At 39.6% G+C, this 24,876-nt stretch overlaps 2 protein-coding genes across 3 annotated transcripts in view; both read left to right on the forward strand.

Annotated features, from left to right (window-relative positions):
* The window catches only part of LOC311305800 (uncharacterized protein), a 1,224,369-nt gene that overhangs the window by 770,758 nt on the left and 428,735 nt on the right, over positions 1–24,876 (forward strand). The gene's annotated exons all lie outside the window — the stretch shown is intronic.
* Positions 498–23,870, forward strand: LOC311305906 (protein NLRC3-like). 2 transcript variants are annotated; one of them, XM_084433914.1, is made up of 9 exons: positions 498–647; positions 4,089–4,217; positions 4,785–4,892; positions 18,709–18,816; positions 19,165–19,272; positions 19,631–19,735; positions 19,998–20,082; positions 20,361–20,556; positions 20,651–23,870. In XM_084433914.1, the coding sequence occupies exons 2-9, from the start codon at positions 4,159–4,161 to the stop codon at positions 22,486–22,488; spliced, it is 2,607 nt and encodes an 868-aa protein (XP_084290040.1). In that variant the 5' UTR covers positions 498–647; positions 4,089–4,158; the 3' UTR covers positions 22,489–23,870. The 2 variants fall into 2 exon arrangements, with proteins under 2 accessions (XP_084290040.1, XP_084290039.1); XM_084433913.1 differs by lacking the exon at positions 498–647 and adding an exon at positions 1,133–1,494.

The following is a 24,876-nucleotide window of genomic DNA, read 5'->3' on the forward strand; positions in this document are numbered from 1 at the left end:
GGTAAGCATAACTTTGGTTCTATAGGTTAGAACTTGTATACATGTATTGTGACACGTTGGGAGTATAATATTCCTAGGCACGCTGATATATGCTAGACAAGCTCAGGGGATTTAATCCTAAGAAACTGACCTGACAGCACAAGGCTATTCTTGATAACTTAGGTTAGAAAGAGGCTAATCAGGAGATGAGATAATATCAGATCTCACAACACCTTCCATAGCTGTGCTCTCTTCTTGAGCTTTTTGTTGGCCGCCCAGTAATGAGGGAACGCCTGTCTCCCAGTGGTGTTTTCCCATGAGCCACTGCTGTCGGCTGCACTCCAATGCTCGTTTACATGCCTCTTCTCGCCATCCTCCCAGCACCTGATCCAGCAGATAGCTGTGCTCTCTTCTTGAGCTTTTTGCCTGTGGGATTGTCCGGATGAGCCGTCTCCAGCTGAGCAGTCGTCACTATCTCCAGCCTCGTCCACTCCTCGGCTGGGCTCTCTGGGCTCTCCGCTGCTGCTGCACAAAGGGGATCTACATAATTTAAAAGAATTATATATGTTTTAATGAAACTATGGCTGATTGTCTAAATGGATTAATCTAACAGCCTATCACACAGTATAAATCAACATGACAACAGTCTCCTAAACAAACTCAAACAGGTATGAGGCTCTCTGTGTTTTCAGCATCTGCACACACACACACACACACACACACACACAGTCTCACTGTATGAGGACACTCCACATGATCTTCATCTCCAGAGCTGCTCTTCAGAGTCACTTCACAAGCTTTCCCCCGTTTCATCTGAGAAAAACTACTGTTAAACACACACTGAAACTGTCTGATTACATTTTAAATTATAGTTTTTATTAATTTCAAAACACATCATATTTGATGCTACATTTGTATTCAATCATAAAACATAGAATCCAGAAAAATATAATAAAACACACTTTAGGAAGAAAAATAAAAAATAAATGTGGGCCCTAAATTAAAAGGTAGCTTACTCTGTGGAGTTTAATTGTGAACAAACAAATTATGATGATATTTTTGGCCATATCCAACTCTATTTTTGAATTATGAATCATTTGTGTCCTAATACAAAACAAAATTTAATGTATAAATACAAACCTCAGGATGTCAGTCATTTACAATATCCAGCATCTTAGATAATAGTCCAGAAACAGGGAATATAACAGATGCACTGTTGAAATGTCTATTTAAGAGGTTTTAAACAGGATTTAGAGATATATGTGCAACTGTTCAGCTGTTCCAAACCCTCCTGTAAAACACAGGAAGAAGAGGAAAACGAAAGTAAAAGCATCTGATCCTCGTTTATCACCGCTGCGTCGCACAGAACAGGCCCTGAGAGAGGCGGACGACACTTCCGACGCATAAGCTGTGATTTATAAAAACAAACTTGACGGGAAAATGTGCGCACCTGCACGCAAACTGTGACCCATGTGTACGAACGTGTTGGAGACGGAGCAGTTTGGCGAACCGATGGTGAGCTGGAGTTAAATGTCGTTTTGGTCGCTTTTAGACAGAGCATTTTAAGAAAATTATACATATACAGAAAGATAATACAACTATAATTTCACTCACCAAGCCTGTCACATGAAGCAAACATCCATCCATTCCTACATGTCCGCGGCAGCGAGCGCGCTGGGCCGTTTAGTGAAACTGACGCATTAGCCTATATCTAACGCAGATGAAGGAAAACCGCAAATCTTCATTATGAGTCATAATCATAAATACAGTGCATGTTCACAATAACAGTTTAAATAAATAAAATAATGATTTAAAATATGTTTTACTTCTGATATAAACACTTAGATTAAATATAATCGATAATGGACGAACGGTTTTATAAGTCTGAATATTTTTTGGCGTACGCCATTTTTGGCTTTCGGGCGCACGTACACTTTTAGTAAGGATCCTATACGCACAGTTTTATAAATGAGAGCCCTGATACCCAAACCTGTTACTCACTGGATTTGATCTGATCTATGATCCAGAAAACATTTCTCCAGATTTAGCACAATGCCTCCAAATCTAATAACACTCGCAGCCATTTATGTGTTTAATCCATCAAACCTGTTAGGGTAGAGTGGGGGAAAACGCCCCCCTGGGGTAAAACGCCCCCCACCTGTTTTTCCCAAAATAACCACTAAAAGTAGTCAATATAGGTTTTTACTGTTGCTATGCACTACGTTGATAACGGGGATATACAAATCTCTATGGATAAGCTGACACCAGCGACATATTTGAAGAGAAGAGGATTACAGGGTAAATGCTATAATTTTCAGATATTAGTAAATAAGTGTTTAAGAGAATATTGTTCTGCAGGATATCGCAGTGATGTATGATAGATGAATAGTGAAGTCTGTAGTTTGAGATCATATATTAAATTTTTTTTTAAAAACTCATAGCTTGTGGGGTAAAACGCCCCCTACGCTGAGGGGTAAAACGCCCCCCCCCCCCCCCCCCCCCCCCGGGGGCATAGTTTCTCTATCATAATTACTATAATAAAATATTTCTGTCTATCAAATCCTTTGTTTTACACTTAATGCAGTATAACTAGGTGGTAAAATCTAAATATTTGAACAAAACATGAAAAAATTACCTCAAGTGAGCATTAACTAGCTAGCTTGCTAGCAAAGTTAGCTCACTGATGGAAGGTAGTTAAATTTGGCTATTTTGGACATTGCTGAAATAAATATTAATATATATACATGTTGATACATTACTTGCCTTTTACCTTTAGAGATTAAAAACTATTGTCTGTTAATTTTGCTGTTGATCTATGAAGCAAACTGGTTGGTAAGAAAGGGGGCATTTTACCCCACCTTGGGGGGCGTTTTACCCCACCGCTGGGGCAAAACGCCCCATTTGTACAAAAATATTTTCAGTGAAAATACTAATTAATTATGAAGGCTGAGCAATTTTAATATTTGGTGAATAACTCCTGCCATAGTCACTCAAAACCGGGATGGCAATTCTATTCTAGTCACATTTATGTTTTGTTTCACTGTAATGTCACATTTTCCTTAAGGGGGGCGTTTTCCCCCACTCTACCCTACTCACTGGATTTGATCTGATCTATGATACAGAAAACATTTCTACAGATTTAGCACAATGCCTCCAAATCTAATAACACTCGCGGCCATTTATGTGTTTAATCCACAATCCATCGAGACCAGCAAGAGATTCTGAGAACGACGCGCGCGGACTGACAACAAGCGTTACTGAGTTTAAAATACTTAGAAATTCATATAATTATTATTATTAATACATTCTCCATTTAAGTCATTTGTAATTATTAGGAACTTTGTATATAAAGCCTGATTTAAATGTGAAGTTACAGAAGGCTGTTCTTCTGCTACTCCGAACAGACGAAGAATCTGCCAGAAATTACAATCTTTTGAAGTTAAAACATGAAGTTTTATTGAGAAAGGTTTATTGAAAACGAAAATGTTTCTGAAAGTTTTCCCCCATTTCCTCTTCAGTTTTAGGCTGTTGTTTTTGTGATGTGAAATCGAAAGTATTTTTGAAGCAGACATTTACAGTAGACAGACAGATGAAGCCTGACGTCAGTGAACAACAATCTGCTGTTATTAAACTGAATATTTCAGTTCATATATAGCAATTATGGTTAGTAGTTATACAGTATGTCTATAATTCTGCTTTTACTCAATCAGTTATTTTAGGATCATTTGAAAGTAATGAAATCAATCATCATTGTGAACTTGAAGTAATGATTAAATGACAAACGATTCAACAATTAATAAAGATTGGGTAAATACGATTGTGATAAACTGTAATAGAGAATATAACAAATCAGCTTAAATTTTCCCACTCAAAGTTTTAAACACAATTTCTGTTCCCCAATGAATTAATATTTAGAGTCAGTTAAACTCATTAAACAATCAGAAATGATTAAGACCTTTCGGTTATTTTACATGGCAATATATTTGTCTGTAACTCACTTTATTTTATAGATTGTTTTTGCTGTTGCTGTTGTTGATGATAACTCCGCATTCTTCATTATTGTCTTAAATAAGATGTTCTTCATCTGTGTAAAATGGTGTCATTTCCAGGTGATGCTGAAGGATTGGGTGTTTTCAGAAACCAGTGCTGATCAGTTTTCAGTGTCAGTTTAGCTGCAGTATGTCAGAGGAAAGAGGAAAGGACTCTCTCTCTCAGATGAGTCTCCCAGAGAAACACAGGTAAGACTGCGTCTGTTTTCATCAGTTTAAACTCGACTGGACTTTGTGTTTCCCTGTCAATAACACAACTTTAAGCATATTTGCACATGCTTTGCACAATTTCTATTTTTAACTTCTTAAATTAACTCTGACATTGTCTATAAAGCCCTGTTTGCTCTATAGAAAATATCACAGTTAATAATTTGTTAATAACCTTCTAGACGCTGAATTACTCCAAATAAATGACTTCAGTTTTTAGATCATACAATTATTGACAGACATTAGGAAACAACTATACACTTAATTTAATTCAAATTTCTGCTCTCTATTTCTGTCAATAAACAAAAACTTGAAATGTTCTCATAAATTAGAGTGAAGTATTTTTTAACATATTAAATCTCTCTCATATATATTAAAGAAATCGTTAAACTAATGTGAGCCAGAAAAATAAAATAGTAGTTAACTATAAAACAGTGAATTGTGTGTGTGTGCATTTCTGTAGAGGATTAGATTAAGACACAGATGTGTTTCACACACAGTTGATCCTCCTTTACTAAAGTGTTTTCTCTCTGTTCTTTGTGTCATCAGTGTAAGATCAGGCTCACATGTGTCCAGCTCTGTGTCTCTGAAGAGTGATCAGTCTAAAGAAGGAGGAGGACCAAACTTCAGTGAGAAAACACCATCATCTAATAAAAGGTATGTTGTGTGTTTACATTGCATTATATTGTTGTATTATTTGTCTACAGTGGTGTATATGATTGAACTTGACTGAATTAAACAATAAGTCTCAGTTTATTAAAACAATAAAACTCTGTTCCTGAGAACCTTATGAAACTCATTCCAGTAACACAATTACACAGGCAGCCACAAGGAGACACAAATACACTATGGAAAATAGATCATGAAACTAAACATGTACATACACTGTTAACCCTTGCTGTAAAAAAAGGCCAAATTCGGACAATATTATACCATTTTCCATTAAAACAGTAATATACCGTAGAAAACAAAAATAGCCTACAGGAATATACTGTGAATTAACAGTGCTCAAAGTCGACACTCAGAGGCTGTTTTCACAATCACACCCTATACCCTCATTCACTGTTCCCTACATTAGTTCACTAATATAGTCCACTTGAATGAAAAGAAGTGAGTGAATTGAGACACTGATGAACACCTGATAAGCAGAATCACTGAAGGACAGAGAAACAAGAACAGAAAAAAGAGAAACACAAAAACTACAACTGACTTCCAGCGACACTGAGTGTGAAACCAGTTTACAAACCAGTTTACGATTATTTCTATCATACATGTACAAAAGTTCTTGTTGAGAATTAACAGAGCTTTAGTTAATAATAAAGTTTGTTGTCACCATGATGGAGATCAGTATTTGCTTTAGTTGGTCTCTTGTCCCTTGACTTCTTACCATTAATTTCTCTCTGGCTGCTGTAACAGTGAGTTTATAAAACACATTTGTTATGGCAAGAAAAAGCCAAGAGTAAGATGACCAGGTGTTTTTGGATTTTATGATGATGTCACAATCATCCTGGGGTGCGTTTCCCGAAAGCATCGTTGGCCAACTATGGTCGCAAGTTCATCGCAATGTCCATTGAACTCTATTGGTAACGACGGAACTTGCGACCATAGTTGGCCAACGATGCTTTCGGGAAACGCACCCCTGGACATGTCTGATTCTCTGATCTTTCCTGCATATATTATTTGAATTTATGGGTATTTCATATTTAGCATATATCTGTGAATCTACAACATGAAATCAATATTTCTGTAATTATCAGGTCTTCTGAAGAATATCAAAATCATATAGTTCTTTAAAACATTTTGAACTCCTGCTTATCCTGGACACACACAGATATCAACAATCAGCATATGAATCTCAACAATGGTGACAATCAAAAGTTTCATGTCACAATGCATGCTGGGTTCCAGGATAATATAAACTCCCAGCATGCACTGCTGCATAAATAAAAAACAAAAAAAATATTGCCACCACTGTTGAGATTCATGTGCTAAATTGTGATATCTCTGTGTTTCTTTAAGACAGTGTAGCTCTGTTTCTCTGGTTATGCATGATGTGTTAAAAAATCGAGTCATTGTAATTTATTGCTGTGGTTTCACAGTAGTGCTAACGAAACACTTTTGATTGAGGATTAAACTCTGAATGAGTAGGAATGAATTTCCTTAGTGAATGAACAGGCAATATGATGATTTTGTCATCATAATCATTATAACTACAATCGTTCATAACCTGTGTGTGTGCACAAGTGTGATTTGCACAAAAACAGCTCAAACAGCAAAAGAAACACTAATATTATAGCATCAACATCCCAACTAAAGCGAACACTGATCTCTATAACGGTAACTTCAAACCAAACATTTTCAATTAAACATCTTAATAACAACTTCTGTAGATGTATGACAGACATTAAGTCATACTGGTTAATAATAAGTGTAATAATGTGTAATGGCTGGAAGTCAGTTATAGGTCTTGTGTTTCTCTATTTTCTGTTCGTGTGTTCCTCTTTCCTTCAGTGATTCTGCTTGTTAACAGCCGGTGTTCATCACTAATGCTCAACAATCACTTACATATTCCCTTAATTATCTCACTGCAACACTGTGTCAATGTTACTTTTACTCTTTGTAGTGTGGATTTTCCTGTGGGGTTGAAAGGGTTAACAGTGTAAGATAAAAAGACACACCCACAAAATGTATTTTAACCCTCTGGGGACCAAAAACGCGCCCGCGCGTTTTGCTCGGTTTTTTTTTTTAGCAATGAAAAATAAACACAAAATGCTCTGTTAATTTTGATCTTTCATTTTCGTGTAATACATCAATCGATCCTGTTCAGTTTCTATTTTTTTTCTGTATACTCACAATAAAAATAAAGTGTTTTGCTTTTTGACAAATAAAGAAAAACTAACATGATGCTATTTCTGCCTTCTCTCTGTCAGTAAACTCCCATTTGAAACGCGTTCGAAAATGATCTATAACTCCGCGAAAATTCAGTCAAACAGGCAAACAGACCCACGGGCATAAAGCTTGAGATCGCAGCTTTTAAATGAAGTAATTTATATAAAAAACAAATATTATCAGCTTCTGTAATCTGTATAAAAAGAGAGCGACTCCAGTCGAGCTCATTACGAGCCATTCAAAAGTAATTTGACCACGCCCCGGAGAGCGCGTGCTATTCAAACGCAAAGTCTGAGAACCATTTCAGTCTGTGAAACGCCCCCACATCAGCTGTAAACAAAGAGGCATAATATAGCCTACCTTATGGAGAAAATTTTCCGTGCTGATATGAGGAGCAATATGAGGAGCAGATCCCGCTGAGGAGTGAGGTAGGCTAAGTTATCCTTTCTCAAGTGTTAATGTGGAATAACGTTATGGAATAACGTTGTAGGCTTATGTAAACAAAAAGATGAATCGCGTTTCTATAATATGAATCGCGTTTCTGTGAGATGAATGAAGGGTACATATTTGTAAAGACTGTTTAGCCTAAATATGAATCGCGTTTCTGTGAGATGAATGAAGGGTACATATTTGTAAAGACTGTTTAGCCTAAATATGAATCGCGTTTCTGTGAGATGAATGAAGGGTACATATTTGTAAAGACTGTTTAGCCTAAATATGAATCGCGCGTCTGTGTGTGAAAGAATAAACTGCTTTGCTATAGCCTACTGAGATGAGTAAAAATCGACTGAAATATGTTGAAATAAAATGTTTTTGTATAAGCAACGTATTAAACTGCAAATTAACATTTATAGGCTATGCCCTAATATTTCATAAAAACAACGTTACAGTCAGGCGAAGTATGAAAGACAACATTTTGTTGACTAGATTTGGGTACAGTTTTTACTGTAGAATATACTGTCACATCAAATAAGCTTTTCTGCTCATATATATAAAATACTATTTTGTCAAAAATAAAGTCATAGACTAAGATGTTCCAATGTTGGCTATATTCAAACTAATGAATACATATGATAAAATGTAGGCCTATAATCTTTTTTTTTTTTTACAAAGAAAGAGTACTTTTTTGCCGAAATATTGCTGAAATTGTAATTATTGTTGTAATTGTAACCTTTTTAATAAAATAGCAAAACATATTTACAAGATAGATGTAAGCAAAATCTTAAATGGTCAATATAAGTCTTCTTCAAAATATATATTTTGTCCTTGCATTGTGGCTCAGTCAGTGTCACACCTGAATGAATGGCTAATTATGCAGAGTCATTATGCAGAGTGGGTGGGACTAAGGTGTAAACTACTCCTCCCCCTCGCATATTGGCTTTCCAAGCAAAACCTGTTTTACACCATTTAAATCAATGTATTTTTTTTTGTGAACGATAAAGCAAGACTATTTTCACATAATTTTGAAGCTAGAACTCGAAGAGAAAACATCCATTAGTCAAAAGTCTTGTGGGCACATATTTTGTATGAGTTTTGTGGTCTTATTTCAGCAACTTTCATTTTTATTTTTTTAAATAACCACGCATAAACATTATTCTCTTAAAAATACAAACATCTACATACATGTTGCTCGCATATTATGGTAGGCCTGTTTGTGCTATATAGAGTGAATTTACACCTTTGCCATTAACATGTTTATAAATAACTGAAAAAAGCACAAATGTCAGAGCATGTCAGAACATCTCAAGGGCCCCAAAAACAGCTTGGTCCCCAGAGGGTTAACCCATTTAAGCCCACCGGCAACTATAGTTGCCGCAGTGCATAGTTGTCATTTTCCTTTTATAAGTATTTTTCTAGAGGTTGTCCATGTTTTATTTCTCAATGGCATGCAAGCAAACAACCAAATAAAGGATTTCAAGAAAAAAAAAAGGTATTCACTTCCTCCCTGTCACATGAGGCTGTCAACTTCCTACCCCTATTTCCAGGAAGCATAGCGAAGGCAAACCCTCCCAAAGAAAGGTCATTTTCATGTTACTAATAAGTATTTTTTGTTGACATATATATATCTACATAATCATGAAGGTCTCTAGAATCATCCAAACAAAACAAATCTTACAAGAGATCTATAGTTTTTTGTATACTTAGTCAAAAGTCCAAGCGGCAACTATAGTTGCCGGTGGGCAAATGCCTTGTAAGTACATATCATGGGAAAATGGGGTATACTGTGTTAATAGGTTAATAAATCAAGTTCATTGGTCTTGTTTAGTGCATAAACATAACTTAACCCTTTAAATGACATCTCTATATAGATATATTTTTTTCTTCATTCTATTTATTTGTATTTATTTATTTTCATTTAGCTTTTTGATACACAATGCCCTGTTATGGCTGCACTTTGTTCTGCACTATGTTCCACAACTTTAACCCTTGTGCGCTTGTTTGCGGTTTACAGTCAGGCTATTTGGGGTCTGAGAGACTCCAGGCAACAAAATGTAATTTTGTAACAATATATAATTATATATATTTTAAACAAATGTAATTTTACTCAGTTTATGAATGTTTTTACTCTACATTTGGACATTTTTACTCCACAAAATGTTTAAAAAAAGAATAGAAAAATTCTCCAAAAAGAAAAAAAAAATAATAAAAAATGTGCCTTATAAAATACCCACATTTCTAACTTTCATTCATGGGGATAACATGAGCCGCGTTTCCACTGTCGGGCCAGGGCCGGGCCAGGGCTTTAAACGGGCCATGCCGGGCTAATAGCCTCGGGCCAATAGCACCGGGCATGCGTTTCCACTGTCGGGCCAGAAGCTCCACAGCGCTTCACTAAAACACGCCCGTAACACGCCTCTCTGGGACAACGTCACACTAACCCATCATTTCACCAACAAATGGAAGTTTTATCAGAAAACTAATCAGAAATCACTGGAAACAGCGTTGAAAACAAACACGATAAAAGCGGCCGTTTGCTAGCTTTTTTTTGTTTGTTTGTTTAGCAGCTACTTGAATATTTAAAACCCAAGCATCGATGTTTTACCACAGGTTTACAATAAAAAGTGATACATTGATCATAATGAATTAATTTATGTAAAAATTGCACATTAGTCACTCAGAAATAAATTACCGTTAGGTCTATTTCACAAAAGAAAGAGGACACACTTACTTTTTCAGTCGCGTCTTTTTCTTTACATCACATTTAGAAAAAATGATAATTTCTACAAATATATGCCATACGACCTGAGGAGCTTTAGCACTCTCTCGACTCCCATACAGATATTTTCAGTCAGAGAAACAGAGGAAGCTCCCTAAAAAAAAAAAGTTACTTTATTTTTTGATAGTCCGGTTTAAAGAGACGAGACGTAGGCTATGACAGATAAAATAAAAACATGACTGTGATAGCCTTTAAGATTGGTCTGATTTCTTCAAGCGTTCGCTATGTTGTTTTTTTTACTATGCGTATCTTCAAGCGTTTACTATGTTTACTATGGTAACGGCTAGCGCGCATAGTCTTTTGCATCACAAACAGAAGGCATTCAAACATGAACGCGATTTAAATTATTTTATTTTTAAGTCTTAAATGCTGACAGAATCATCCGGCGCTGCCGTCTCCCAATGGTAAACTCCTCCTCTGTTGGTAACCACTCCTCTAGCCCGAGCTGGCCCGCTTTGGCCCAAGGTATTCGACGGGCCAGAAATCCTGACCGTTGGCCCCGAGTAAGCCCCGATCAAGCCCCGGAAGTGACAGTGGAAACGCGACTGGCCCTGGCACGCACTAGCACGGCCCGGCCCGGCCCTGGCCCGACAGTGGAAACGCGGCTATGGATAATTTGACATGGTTTAGTGTAAGACTTTTGCCCAAATTTTGGAAAATGCTGTTTTAAAAGTAAAAAAAAATCACTTTAACCAGTAGATGGCTGCAGAGCTCTAAAAGTACTAAAAGTTTCAAACTAAAAGACATATTTTCACAGGTTTTTCCAGTTAGATTCATATCTACATATAATGAAATCACAATTATAACAATAAAAGTTACTTTTTGTCAAAGTTTAGCAGTTTTTGTACTAAAAAAAAAATCATTTTTTCAATAATGTTACATTATGATTAGAATCAAACCTGATCAGGATGTTACAAAGAGAAAAGTTGGAGTTTTTAGAGTGTATCATTTATTTCAAACATCTGTTTTTCATATAATTCTACAAATTTAAAGTGTGCCACTTTATTTCTGTCTATGTGTGTTCTGTGTTGTTTCTGATTTTGAGGATGAATTTTGTCCATTGATCAAATTCATTTGATTCTAATCATAATATAACATTACTGAAAAACAGATTTTTTTTTTTCAGTACAAAAAGTGCCTAAACTTTGACAAAAAGTTACTTTTATTATTATAATTGTGATTTCATAATATGTAGATATGAATACAACTGGAAAAACTTGTGAAAAGATTCTGGTTAAAGTGATAATTTGTTACTTTTAAAACAGCATTTTCCAAAAGATGGGCAAAAATCTTACACGAAACCATGTCAAATTATCCATGTTATCCCCATGAATGAAAGTTAGAAATGTGGGTCAAAAAGACCCTGAACAGCGCACAATGGTTAAAGCAAATGGATTTGTTGTTTGTTGTGTTTTCATATTCAAGAGATTATAAGCTAGATGCAGTTTTTTGGGGTCTGCATCAAATGTTCTTCGACTTTTATACATAATAAATTTGTTTATGAATTAAGATTGATCTGTTGAAAGCAGTTATTTTGAGATAAATGCCAAATGTTCTCCTCCTATTCATATTTTACATTGAGGGGGTGCATACAACATATTTGCCCACCGGCAACTATAGTTGCCGCACATTCAAATATGATTTTCAAGAAAGAAAAAAAAAACCTGGGGAAAATAAATGCAGAACATGTTCACATAGGACACTATTAACAGGATTATATGCATGAAACCATTCAGAAAAATTTGGGCACAAATGGGTTAACAGTAATAAACTGTAAGTTATAAAACAGGTATATACTGGCAACACTGTTGCCAGTAGTTTACTGTAAAATCTTGTTTTTTGGGTCACCGTTTTGCAGAAGAGTAGAGCCTGTGCTTCAGTCCAGGAGAAGATCTACAAACATTGATGATACGCTGCATGTTGCTTTATTTAAAAGGCAGTGACTGTGTAGTTGCTGGTCCAGTGGAAATCTCTTTATTTACAAAAGTTTTGTTGTGGTTTCAAGTGAAATCAGTTCACAGTAATACTTTGCTCATGTTAGTAATGCTTTATACATTTTAGTTAATACATTTAAATGACAGTTGGTTAATTTAAGGCAGTCGGTTTCTGTAAGTGAAATTAGTTAACTCGAGTTTTAGTGCACTTTTACAGTAACATACTGTAGATTACAGTAAAGAACTGTACAATTAACACTAAATTACTGGCAACAGTGTTGCCAGTTTTTTACTGTAAAAAAACCCGGTAAGGTCTAACAGTGTACTAATACTACACAATAAAATCAATTCACCAAGTTTTATGTCGAAAACCAGCAAATAACAAATAAACTTAGCATCAATATGCACTTTTTGTTTACATAAACAGTAAAATAATAACATTAAAAATGATGGCCAAATTTGAAAGGAGTGTCTTGCAACATGTTATCTACTAACATGTACAAGTTCAAATAAAGTTTTGACAAAAAAGTTTTTATAAAAAGAATGAGTCAAAAAAGATAAATTACTGACATTTACAATGCACATTAGCTTATCTTTTATTATTAATAGTAAAATTCGGTCCGATTTTCCCGTGGCGTCTGTCGTTGCTATGCAATCATGCACTGCGCTCTCCACAACGACAAAGAAGTTTTAATAGCTAATGGATTTCCACCATCGAAAAACGCTTGCTGCAGCTCTGCTATAAGATAAAGAAGAAAAAAACACCCGTAGTTTGGGTGCACCCCCATCCTTCATGTTGACTCGCTGCGCCTGGAAAAAATGAGCGCGTCGCTTCAATTATTTGAAATAACGAACTTGAGCACGCAATAGACGCGATATGTGAACGGCCCTTGGCGAGCTACCTCCAATCAGGCCACGAGCTACTGGTAGCTCGCGAGCGACGTGTTGGAGACCCCTGAATTAGAATGAAGTATTTTTTAACATATTAAATCTCTCTCTTTAATTATAAAACGTACTCGGTTACTAACGTAACCTCGGTTCTCTCTAGAGAGGGAACGAGTACTGCGTAAGAACTTACGCTTGGGGGAAAGTCTCTTTCCGTGAGATACTGAAGCCAAAAATAATCCTTAATTTTTTATATAATGCAAAACGCGTTGCAGCAGCATACAGACATAGGCGAGGCAGCTTGCGCGCCTATTGGCTGCCCTGCGGCAACTGCAGCAGCCTATCGAGAAGGCCCTCTTGAAGCCTTGACCAATGGGGGTGCTTCGCGCCTATTTGCATAGCGTCCCGCCGAAATAGGCGTGGCCTAGGGCTATAAATATAGCGTCGAGAGGCTGGTTCACTGGTTTTCATCGCCGGAGCGAACCAGAGCGAACTGCAGGCACGGCAAGGATACGCAGTACTCGTTCCCTCTCTAGAGAGAACCGAGGTTACGTTAGTAACCGAGTACGTTCTCTTACGAGAGGTTCTCTCGTACTGCGTAAGAACTTACGCTTGGGGAACACAATGTAAAACGCTGTGCGTGCTGAGATCCAATACCAAAGTCCCAAGGGCATGTGCCCGGGGCCCATATGGTACATGATCATCAGGGACTCACAGAGAGCCGAGGAAGAGAGGCTAAAGCATCATTCCTGAATAAGTAGCATCCCACCAGGGTGCTTTAAGATAATAGTGTTCCACACAGTCAGGGCAAAATTTGGCCTGATCTGATGAAAATCATGGGTCTTACAATTGCCCTCAGGGCTGCATGATCGATCCGTGAGCATTGCTCAAACAGTTCCCAGTATTCTGAGCCGACATCGGGGCAGATAGTACTGGCTCATTAGACCGACAGCAGCTTAGCTGGCAAAGCGGGAACTTCCAGGTTATAAAACCTGATAAATGTAGACGGGGAGGCCCAGCCTGCCGCCATACAGATATCATGTAAAGAAATCCCACTAGACCAAGCCCACGAAGAGGCCATGCCTCTTGTGGAGTGCGCTCTGACACCTATTGGGCATCGTAGGCCCTTAGAGATGTATGCCAGCGCTATGGCATCCACTATCCACCTGGATAGGGTCTGTTTCGTCACAGCTAGCCCTTTAGAGCGCCCGTAGAACGAAACAAATAGCTGCTCTGTCTGTCTGAAAACAGACGAGCGAGACACATAAGCTCTTAATGCCCTGACCGGGCAGAGCAAAGTGGCGTCCTCCTCCTTGTCAGGGAACGGTAAGGCCGACAGGGAAAAGACCTGGGACCTGAAGGGTGTGTTGAGGGATTTAGGAACATACCCGTGTCTCGGTTTGAGCCTGACAATAGAGTCATTTGGCCCAAACTCCATACATGTCGCGCTTACTGAAAGCGCTTGCAAGTCCCCCACACGCTTTACTGAAGCGAGAGCCAAAAGAAACGCTGTCTTGAAGGACAAGTGTTTGATATCCACAGATTGGATTGGCTCAAATGGGGCACCTTTCATGGCCTCCAAGACCGTGGAAAGGTCCCATATGGGAACAGAAGGAGGTCTGGGAGGGTTTAACCTCTTCGCTCCTCTTAGGAAGCGAATGACCTGATCGTTCTTCCCAAGTGACTGGCCTAGCGTTGGTTTAACAAACGCCGCTATAGCTGCCACATAAACCTTGAGCGTGGAAGGGGTTCTGCCCTTTTCCAGAAGCTCTTGTAGGAAGGAAAGAACGTCCATCACCCCACAGTCCTGGGGCGACGCGCCACGGGCTGTGCACCAGCTAGAAAACACAGACCATTTTGAGGAATAGAGCTGTCTCGTAGAGGGAGCTCTAGCCTGCGTGATCGTGTTTAGCACTCCCGTAGGGAGGTGAGCGGGTACCCATTGATGGCCCACACGTGTAGGGCCCAAAGCTCTGGGCGAGGATGCCAAATCGAGCCCTTGGCCTGGGTGAGGAGGTCTCTCCTCAGAGGTATCGGCCATGGGGCAGAGCTCGCTAGCTGCATCAGAACTGGGAACCAAACCTGGTTTTTCCAGAACGGAGCTACTAGTAGCACCGAGCATCCATTTTCCCTGATCCGCTCTATTACCTGAGGTATGAGCGCAATGGGGGGAAAAGCATAGAGCGGGCAGCGGGGCCATACGTGAGCCAGCGCATCCCTGCTCTTGGAGAAGTATATCGGGCAGTGAGCGTTTTCTTGAGACGCAAACAGGTCTACTTCCGCTTTGCCGAACTTCTTCCACAGCAATTGGACTGTCTGTGGATGTAGGGACCATTCTCCTGCTGGAACATTGTTCCTGGACAGTCTGTCTGGTCCCAAATTCAAGTGGCCGGGCACATGGGGTGCTTTCAGCGAGCGCAAATTGTGCTGGGCCCAGACCAGGAGGTGTTCCGTCAGCCTGTGAAGGGTTCGGGATCTGACACCTCCCTGGTGATTTATAAAGGCCACCACCGCCATGTTGTCCGAACGGACTAAAACGTGGTATCCTGCTATCTGGGGATAGAAGCGCCTGAGCGCTTTGTCGACTGCCATCATTTCCAGGCAGTTTATGTGTAGGAGCTTTTCCCGTTCTGACCATAGGCCAAAGAACGGTCTGCCCTCGAGCAGCGCTCCCCATCCCGAGGTGGAGGCATCCGTGGACACCACCTTCACACTCGAGGAAGTCCCCAGGCTTACTCCTGACCGGTACCAGTCGGTCGCCGTCCAAGGTTTCAGAGCTGAAACGCATTTCTGATCAACCTTGAGGCGAATACGACCGGAGTCCACGCTCGGCGCGGCACACGCGCTTGTAGCCAGAACTGTAGTGGGCGCATCCGAAGGAGGCCCAGCTGAAGCACTGGCGATGCTGCGGCCATAAGGCCTAGCATCCTTTGAAACTGTTTGAGCGGGACCATAGCGCCGCAGCGGAAGCTTTCCGTCATGCGCTGAACAGTCAGTCTGCGTTGTGGCGATAACTGAGCTGTCATAGACAGCGAGTTCAGGTCTGTGCCCAGAAACTCGAGGCTCTGTTATAGCGAGTAGCTGAGAGAAGGCGGGCGGGTGAAACCCTTCGGGGTTCGACATGTCTGTGAGTGCATGTGGGCGCGACACAGCGGGCACATGAGAAGCACTGAATACACCTTTGGTCTGTGACCGTATGTGTTTTGGTTTCGTTTTTACAGAAACCGGAAGACATGCAGTGTGCAGTGTTTGTGAGCACTGAGTTGTGGGCACATTCACTACTTTTAATGCGCAATCGACCTGAGTCGATTTTATAAGCGCGAGCTCTGTGTGAGCTGTGTTTGTGTGTAGGAATGAGCACGTGATAGTGGGCATTTTTTTCTACACTCATAACACCATCGGCCGTGGCCGGAATACCAGGAAATACACTCTTTGAGGGATACATCTGGGTTGCCGTGGAAACGGCGTTTGTAAGCAGGCAAGCGGGCTGTGTTACCGACTTGTTTACTGCTAAATAAGCTGGAACAGTCACATTTTCTGGAACTGAGCGAGCTGGTAGTTTTGGTGGAAGTCTGGCCGTTGCGAGACTTGAACACCGTCGTTTTCCTAGAAGGGCTAGGACGACTTTGAGGCCTCGAGCTTGATTTCGATCTTTGGCCGGGGTCACGCTGAGGACGGCGGCCAGCAGACCGAGAGAGCGGTCTCGAGCTTCGGGCCTGTTGCCGCTGTGAGGCGACGGCGGGCAGTGGCTGCGGCTGTGAGCTTCGAGCAGACGGCTGTTTAGAGCGACCTGTTGCGGAGCTATGGCAGGAAATGTTAACCACAGGTGTCTCTCAGCAACGGTGAGAGAGGCCATAATCCGCCCTATGGCCTGTGCAGCAGATTTAGTAGCGCGAAGAGCGAGGTCTGTAGCGCTTCTCAAATCTGAAATGCTTACAGCTTCCAGTCCTTCCTCATCAAGTTTGCAGAGAAGGTTGGCTTGGAAAACTTGTAGCATGGCCATTGTGTGCAACGCAGCTGCAGCCTGTCCAGCAGCGGTGTAAGCGCGGCCGTGCAGAACTGAAGTGGTGCGGCAGGCTTTAGAGGGGAGCGCAGTCTTAGCGCGCCGTCCAGTGGAGGGCGGGCAAAGATGAGCAGCTACAGCTTCCTCTACTGCAGGAAGAGAGTGGTATCCTCTGTTTTTAGCATCATCGACAACGGAGAATGCTGCAGAAACAGAAGTTTTCACTCTGGCTGAAAAGGGTGCAGACCAGGATTTCACGAGTTCTTCGTGAAGCTTCAGGAAGAAACAGCGCGGGTCTAGACGGTGTTGCAACACGGTCCCCTTTAAGGAAACAGCCATCCAGTGTGCTGGCTCTACGGGCGCCGACCACTCGAGGCCGAGGCTCTCAACGGCCTGAGAGAGCAGACGCGTCAGCTCTGACTCAATATTAGCCCGTTTCCCAGACGACTCACGAGCAGGGGGTGCGAGATCCACAGAGCTCGACCAATCCTCACTGCCTGACACTAGGATAGAGCAGCTGTCCTCCTCTGCAAATGCCACATCATCAGACACATCCGCGACGGAAACGGCGGCAGACAGCGGCCGTTGTCCGGGGCTGATAGACTCGAGTGAAGCATGCGGAGAAGCTAGCGGGCGAACCGGCGAGCTCGTCTCAGTAGGAGGAGGTTCAGAGCCTCGGTGAGCGCGGCGCTTTTTACGGCGCGGCAGCGCAGCGGGCTGGGGTGCAGACTCGTGAAAATGTGCCATGCGAGTCCTCAGAGTCGCCATAGGCATCAGCTCGCAATGAGGGCATCCGCTGTCAGCGAGCGTGAGAGCTGCGTGATCTTCTCCCAGGCAGGAAACGCAAATAACATGGCGGTCCCCGTCGCTGAGAGGGGCTCTGCACGAGCCACAGAAGTACAAGGCTCTTTTAGAGAGAAAAAGTGTGAGTCGCGGGGCGAACACACACTAGCAATGAAAGGATATAGTACACCGGATAGCGCAGCAGGAATGTCAGCAGAAGGCGGCGCGGCCAGCGGCTTCGATGCAGACTCGTCCCGCTGAAAGGCTTCTTCAGACGGCACGGCTTCTCTCAGGGTCCAGCGATGCGTGAGCTCCACTGAAGAGATGAAAATCAGTGAACCAGCCTCTCGACGCTATATTTATAGCCCTAGGCCACGCCTATTTAGGCGGGACGCTATGCAAATGGAGGCGAAGCACCCCCATTGGTCAAGGCGTCAAGAGGGCCTTCTCGATAGGCTGCTGCAGTTGCCGCAGGGCAGCCAATAGGCGCGCAAGCTGCCTCGCCTATGTCTGTATGCTGCTGCAACGCGTTTTGCATTATATAAAAAATTAAGGATAATTTTTGGCTTTAGTATCTCACGGAAAGAGACTTTCCCCCAAGCGTAAGTTCTTACACAGTACGAGAGAACCTCTCGTAAGAGAACAGTAAATTGTGTGAGTGTGTGTATTTCTGTGGAGGATTAGATTAAGACACAGATGTGTTTCACACACAGTTGATCATCCTTTACTAAAGTGTTTTCTCTCTGTTCTTTGTGTCATCAGTGTAAGATCAGGCTCACATGTGTCCAGCTCTGTGTCTCTGAAGAGTGATCGGTCTAAAGGTCATGGACCATTCTTCAGTGAGAAAACACCATCACCATCTAATAAAAGGTATTTTGTGTGTTTACATTGCATTATATTGTTGTATTATTTGTCTACAGTGGTGTATATGAATGAACTTGACTGAATGAAACAATAAGTCTCAATAAAACTTCCTGGGAACCTTATGAAACTCATTCCAGTAACACAATTACACAGGCAGCCACAAGGAGACACAAATACACTATGGAAAATAGATCATGAAACTAAACATGTATATATCCATCCGACTGCAGTCATAAATGCACAAATGCACAGATATACTGCATTTAATTACTATTTGCAATATTAAACCATTTCAAATGAGACTAAAGTATCTCCTGAAGTAAAGTGTTTTCTCTCTGTTCTTTGTGTCATCAGTGTAAGATCAGGCTCACATGTGTCCAGCTCTGTGTCTCTGAAGAGTGACTGGTCTAAAGATTTAGAACCACCAGACTTCAGTGAGAAAACACCATCATCTAATAAAAGGTATTTTGTGTGTTTACATTGCATTATATTGTTGTATTATTTGTCTACAGTGGTGTATATGAATGAACTTGACTAAATGAAACAATAAGTCTCAATAAAACTCAGTTCCTGGGAACCTTATGAAACTCATTCCAGTAACACAATTACACAGGCAGCCACAAGGAGACACAAATACACTATGGAAAATAGATCATGAAACTAAACATGTACATATGTTTATCCATCCGATTGTAGTCATAAATGGACAAATGCACAGCTATACTGCATTTAATTACTATTTGCAACATTAAACCTTTTCAAATGAGACTAAAGTATCTCCTGTAGTAAAGTGTTTTCTCTCTGTTCTTTGTGTCATCAGTGTAAGATCAGCCTCACATGTGTCCAGCTCTGTGTCTCTGAAGAGTGATCGGTCTAAAGGTTATGGACCAAACTTCAGTGAGAAAACACCATCATCTAATAAAAGGTATTTCATAAGTGTCTAATTTTTTGTCACACGTTGTCTGTGTTTAAAAGTTGTATCAGCGAATACCAATCATGAAACATTTCTAGATCCAATATTTATCATTATTTATCATTGAATCATTTATCATGATATTTATCATTGAATACTCTGATAAATATTTGATCTGATAAATATTTATCAGAGTATTCACAGCTAATGCTTTTTCTCTTTCTGTGAAATTTTGCCTGGAAAATCAGTATTTTTTTTATTTATTTGATTACAGGCTTCAATATGAGACATTAGACTCAGACGTTCAGACTCACAGGAACCACGAGAATTTCAAAGACAATCTTCTAGGAATCTTCCAGGTAGGAAAACACATTTTTATAAATGTTTAATATTCTAACAAACAAATATGTTATTGAACAAATACATTTTTATTTAATTCCTCCAGATCCATTTTTTCCTTTGAAGCACTTATATATTTTTTATTTTTCTATTTGTTAAAAATATCAGCTGGTTAACATGTTAGTCTTTTAACTGGATTTTTTTTATAGATATTATAGTTATTGAATAAATTGTGTTGACAAAATGTAGATGTACAATTTGGTTTAAATTGTGTTTTTTCTCTTACTTTTGTTTGTAGGATCTTGAGAGCAAAATAATCACGTTTCTGAAGAATGAGCTGGAGAAGTTTAAGAAAATATTACAAAAAGAGAACACACAACACTTTGTGAAGGACTTTATTGAGAACAGATCCAGTATCAAAGCATCAGCTCTTGATCTCACACTACATTACCTGAGAGAGATGAAGCAAGATGAAGCTGCTGATGCTCTAGAAGGTTAGAGACTCATGATCATCTGTCTGATGGTCACTTATAAATTTAGGAGAGAAAATGAAGACTAAAACTATCTATTTTCTGTTCCTGTGTTTAGATGAGCTGCTCTTCATTCCTCAGCTGAAATGTGGCCTAAAGAAGAAGTATCAATGTGTGTTTGAAGGAATTGCGAAGCAAGGTGACTCCACACTTCTGAATAACATCTACACAGATCTCTATATCACTCAGGGCGGCAGTGAACAGGTCAATACTGAACATGAGGTGAGACAGATTGAAGTTGTTTCCAGGCGTCATGAAGCACAAGAGATACAGGTTGAATGCACAAATTTGTTTGAAGCTCCTGAACAAGACAAGGAGAAGATCCGAACTGTACTGACAAAAGGAGTCGCTGGCATCGGGAAATCAGTCTCTGTGCAAAAGTTTGTTCTGGACTGGGCTGAAGGAAAAGAAAATCAAGATATCCGCTTCATATTTCCTCTTCCTTTCAGAGAGATGAACTTAAAGGAGAAAGAAAAACTAAGTTTGATGGACCTTGTAACTCAATTTTTCCCAGAGACAAAAGGACTGAAGGTTACAAGAAGGAATCAATTCAAAGTGCTGTTCATCCTTGATGGACTGGACGAATGTCGCCTTCCTCTGAAGTTTGATCATAATGAGACGTGGTGTGATGTATCGTCACCAGCCTCTCTGGATGTTCTCCTAACGAACCTCATGAAGGGAAATCTGCTTCCTTCTGCTCTCATCTGGATCACCACCAGACCAGCAGCTGCCAGTAAGATTCCTCCTGACTGTATCGACCGGCTGACAGAGATACGAGGATTCAGTGACGCACAGAAGCAAGAGTACTTCAAAAAAAGATTCACCAATGAGAATCAGGCCAACACAATCATAGATCACATTAAACAATCAAAGAGTCTCTTTATCATGTGCCACATCCCAGTCTTCTGCTGGATATCAGCCACGGTTCTCCATAACATTCTGGAGGAGAAAATAAATAATGATGTGAAAAACACTCAGGCTGATGAGATCTCTAAAACACTGCAGGAATCAAACACTGAAGACACTCCCAAGACTCTGACACAAATGTACACACACTTTCTCCGCTTTCAGATCCAGCAGAGCCGCCGAAAGTATGATGGAGAATACACACCAGATGTTTACTGGGATAAAGACGCCATCCTTTCACTGGGGAAACTGGCGTTTCATCAGCTGGAAAGAAACAACCTGATCTTCTATGACACAGACCTGGAAGCCTGTGGTATTGACGTCTATAAGGCATCAGTGTACTCAGGCATGTGTACCCAGATCTTTAAGGAGGAAAGGGGGATCGTTCTTGGTACCATGTACTGCTTTGTTCACTTGAGCATTCAAGAGTTTATTGCAGCCCTTTATGCACATCTGTTTCTAGACATCAACAAGACAAGTGTGTTTGATCATGAGTCTACAGAACAGGAAAACAGAAATGAAACCATGATTGATTTTCTCAAGACTGCAGTGGACAAGGCGCTCGAGAGTGACAATGGACACCTGGACCTTTTCCTTCGCTTCCTCCTCGGTCTGTCACTCCAGTCCAATCGACGACTCTTACGAGGTCTGTTGACACAGCAAGACGGCAATGACCAGAGCAACAAGGAAATAGTTCAGTACATCAAGCAGAAATTAGAAGATAATCTTCCTGCAGAGAGATCCATCAATCTGTTCTACTGTCTGAATGAACTGAACGACCAAACTCTGGTGAAGGAGATTCAGACCCACCTTAGCAAAGGAAGTCTCTCATCTGGTGACCTTTCACCTGCCCAGTGGTCTGCTTTAGCCTTTGTGTTGTTGACATCAGAGGAGGAGCTGGAGGAGTTTGAGCTTCAGAAATTCAAGAAATCAGACAAGTGTCTCATTAGATTATCGGCAGTCATCAAAACCTCCAGAAGAGCTCTGTAAGTATTTTAATATATTTTGTCATATTTTGCTCTCATCTGAAAAATGTTTTTATCTACATTACTCTATAGTGATTCCTCATCATGAACATGAACTTATCCCTGTAAAGCCTGACATATGAAATAATAGTCTGAATTTTTTTTGTGTGTGGAGACAGTTTATCAAACCTTTAGACAAAATATAAAAGACCATGGAAAAATGTTTGCATGTGTTGTATCAATATGATACACCAGACTGTTATGACTTATATAGAATTATATATTAGCTCATACTCATACTTGAGGGGGAAAAAAGTACATATTTTATTCATATACCCAAACTGGGGGAAAGAATGTAATTTGGTACAGATGTTTTTATATTGTTAAAATTAAAGATGAAATTCTGAAAGGTTATAATATAAAACATTGATATTTTTATAAAACAGGCTACTTAAATAAAGTACATATACATTATCGGTTGTTACTGTATCTCTCAATAATTTTACATTTTAAATGCTAAGTTTATGTAAAAAGTGTTTATGTAAAAAATTTACATGAATGTGCATTTTAATTAGTGGTGCACGATATACCGGCCGCTGATATAATATCGGCCGATATGGTCATTTTTTTACACATCGTTATCGTTCCGATGTCAAAATAGGGCCGATGTGAACAGGCCGATAGTCATTCCTGTGTATTTGACGTGTGAAGTTGAAGATGAAGATGAAGTTGAAGTTGATGATGCTGACTCGCGATCTTCGCAGTAGTGAACGCGCCTGAGAGAAATGCACATTTCATACGGATGACATAAGCAGAGAACAGTCTGTTATCGCTATTGGCCACAATTTTCACATCGGTGCATCACTAATTTTAATGCATTATTAATCTTAATTTTAATCAGTGTTTCATCAACAAATTGCCTGGATTTAAAAAATAAGAAGCAAATATAGCCGACATCAGGACTCGGAGGTGCCAGAGCGATCACTGGCATTGCCCGTGAACTGGAGCTCGTCTTATAAGTGAATTGAAACTCAGAGTAGTATAGGCTACTTGCCTCACAGACATGATGAAAAAAATATATATAGAAAGCTTGAAATGTCTATATCAAACAAAACAATTCAAAATGAAAAGAAACAGTTGGCTATACTCTCTGCTTATGTAATCCGTATCGTATGAAATGTGCATTTCTCTCTAGAGGCGCGTTCACTACTGCGAACATGGCAAGTCAGCATCGTCAGCCGACACTGACACAGAAAACACTAGTTATTTAACCCTCTGGGGTCTGAGGTGTTTTTGGGGTCCTTGAGATGTTCTGACATGCCCTGACATTTGTGCTTTTTTCAGTTGCTTATAAACATATTAATGGCAAAGGTGTAATTACACTCTATTTAGCACAAACAGGGCTACCATAATATGTGAGCAACATGTATACATGTTTGTGTTTTTGAGAGAATAATATTTATGCATGGTTATTGAAAAAAACTAAAAATGAAAGTTTCTGAAATAAGGCCACAAAATACATACTAAATATGTATCCATAAGGCTTCTGAATAATGCATTTTGTCGCCTAGAGTTTTTTTCTTCAAAATGATGTGAAAATCACCCTGCCTAATCATTCACATAAAACAATACATTGATTTAAATTTTGTAAGACACTTTTTGTTTGGAAAGGCAATATGCGAGTGGGCGTGATTGACACCTGAGGAGACAATGCCCCCGCATAATGAGGCTGCATACATAATGAGCCATTCATTCAGGTGTGTGACTGAGCCACAAGAAAAAATGCAAGGACTATATACTGTATATATATATATATATATATATATATATATATATATATATATATATATATATATATAATTGGTTCACAGTTGGAAACACAGTTGTTGTTGTTTTTTTCACAAATTGTGCTTGCAAATTGTATAATATCCAAGGTAAACATTTCTAGTAATTGTGCAGTTAATTGTCCTCATACTGTATTTTCAGAAAGTTTTAGAATATATTCTCTACCCAAATGTGTCACTAATAAAACACAATAAAAATAATTTAAAGAGAAGGCTTATATTGACCTTTTAAGATTTTGTTTACATCTATCCTTGTATATATATATTTTTGCTATTTTATTAAAAAGGTTATACAATTACAACAATTAAAATTAACAATATTTCAAGTGTAATCTTTCTTTGTAAAAACTAAAGTATACATTTTATCATACGTATTTCAAAGTTAAGGATTCATTAGTTTGAATATAGCCTACATTGGAACAAACACTATAATAACATCTTAGTTGATGACTTTATTTTTAACAAAACATAATACATATATATATATATATATATATATATATATATATGTGTATATATATATTATATAACACATGAGCAAAATTGGCAACATTATAAGCTTATTTGAT

This window comes from Rutilus rutilus (assembly GCF_951802725.1).
Source record: "Rutilus rutilus genome assembly, chromosome: 1".
NCBI classification, from domain to species: domain Eukaryota; kingdom Metazoa; phylum Chordata; class Actinopteri; order Cypriniformes; family Leuciscidae; genus Rutilus; species Rutilus rutilus.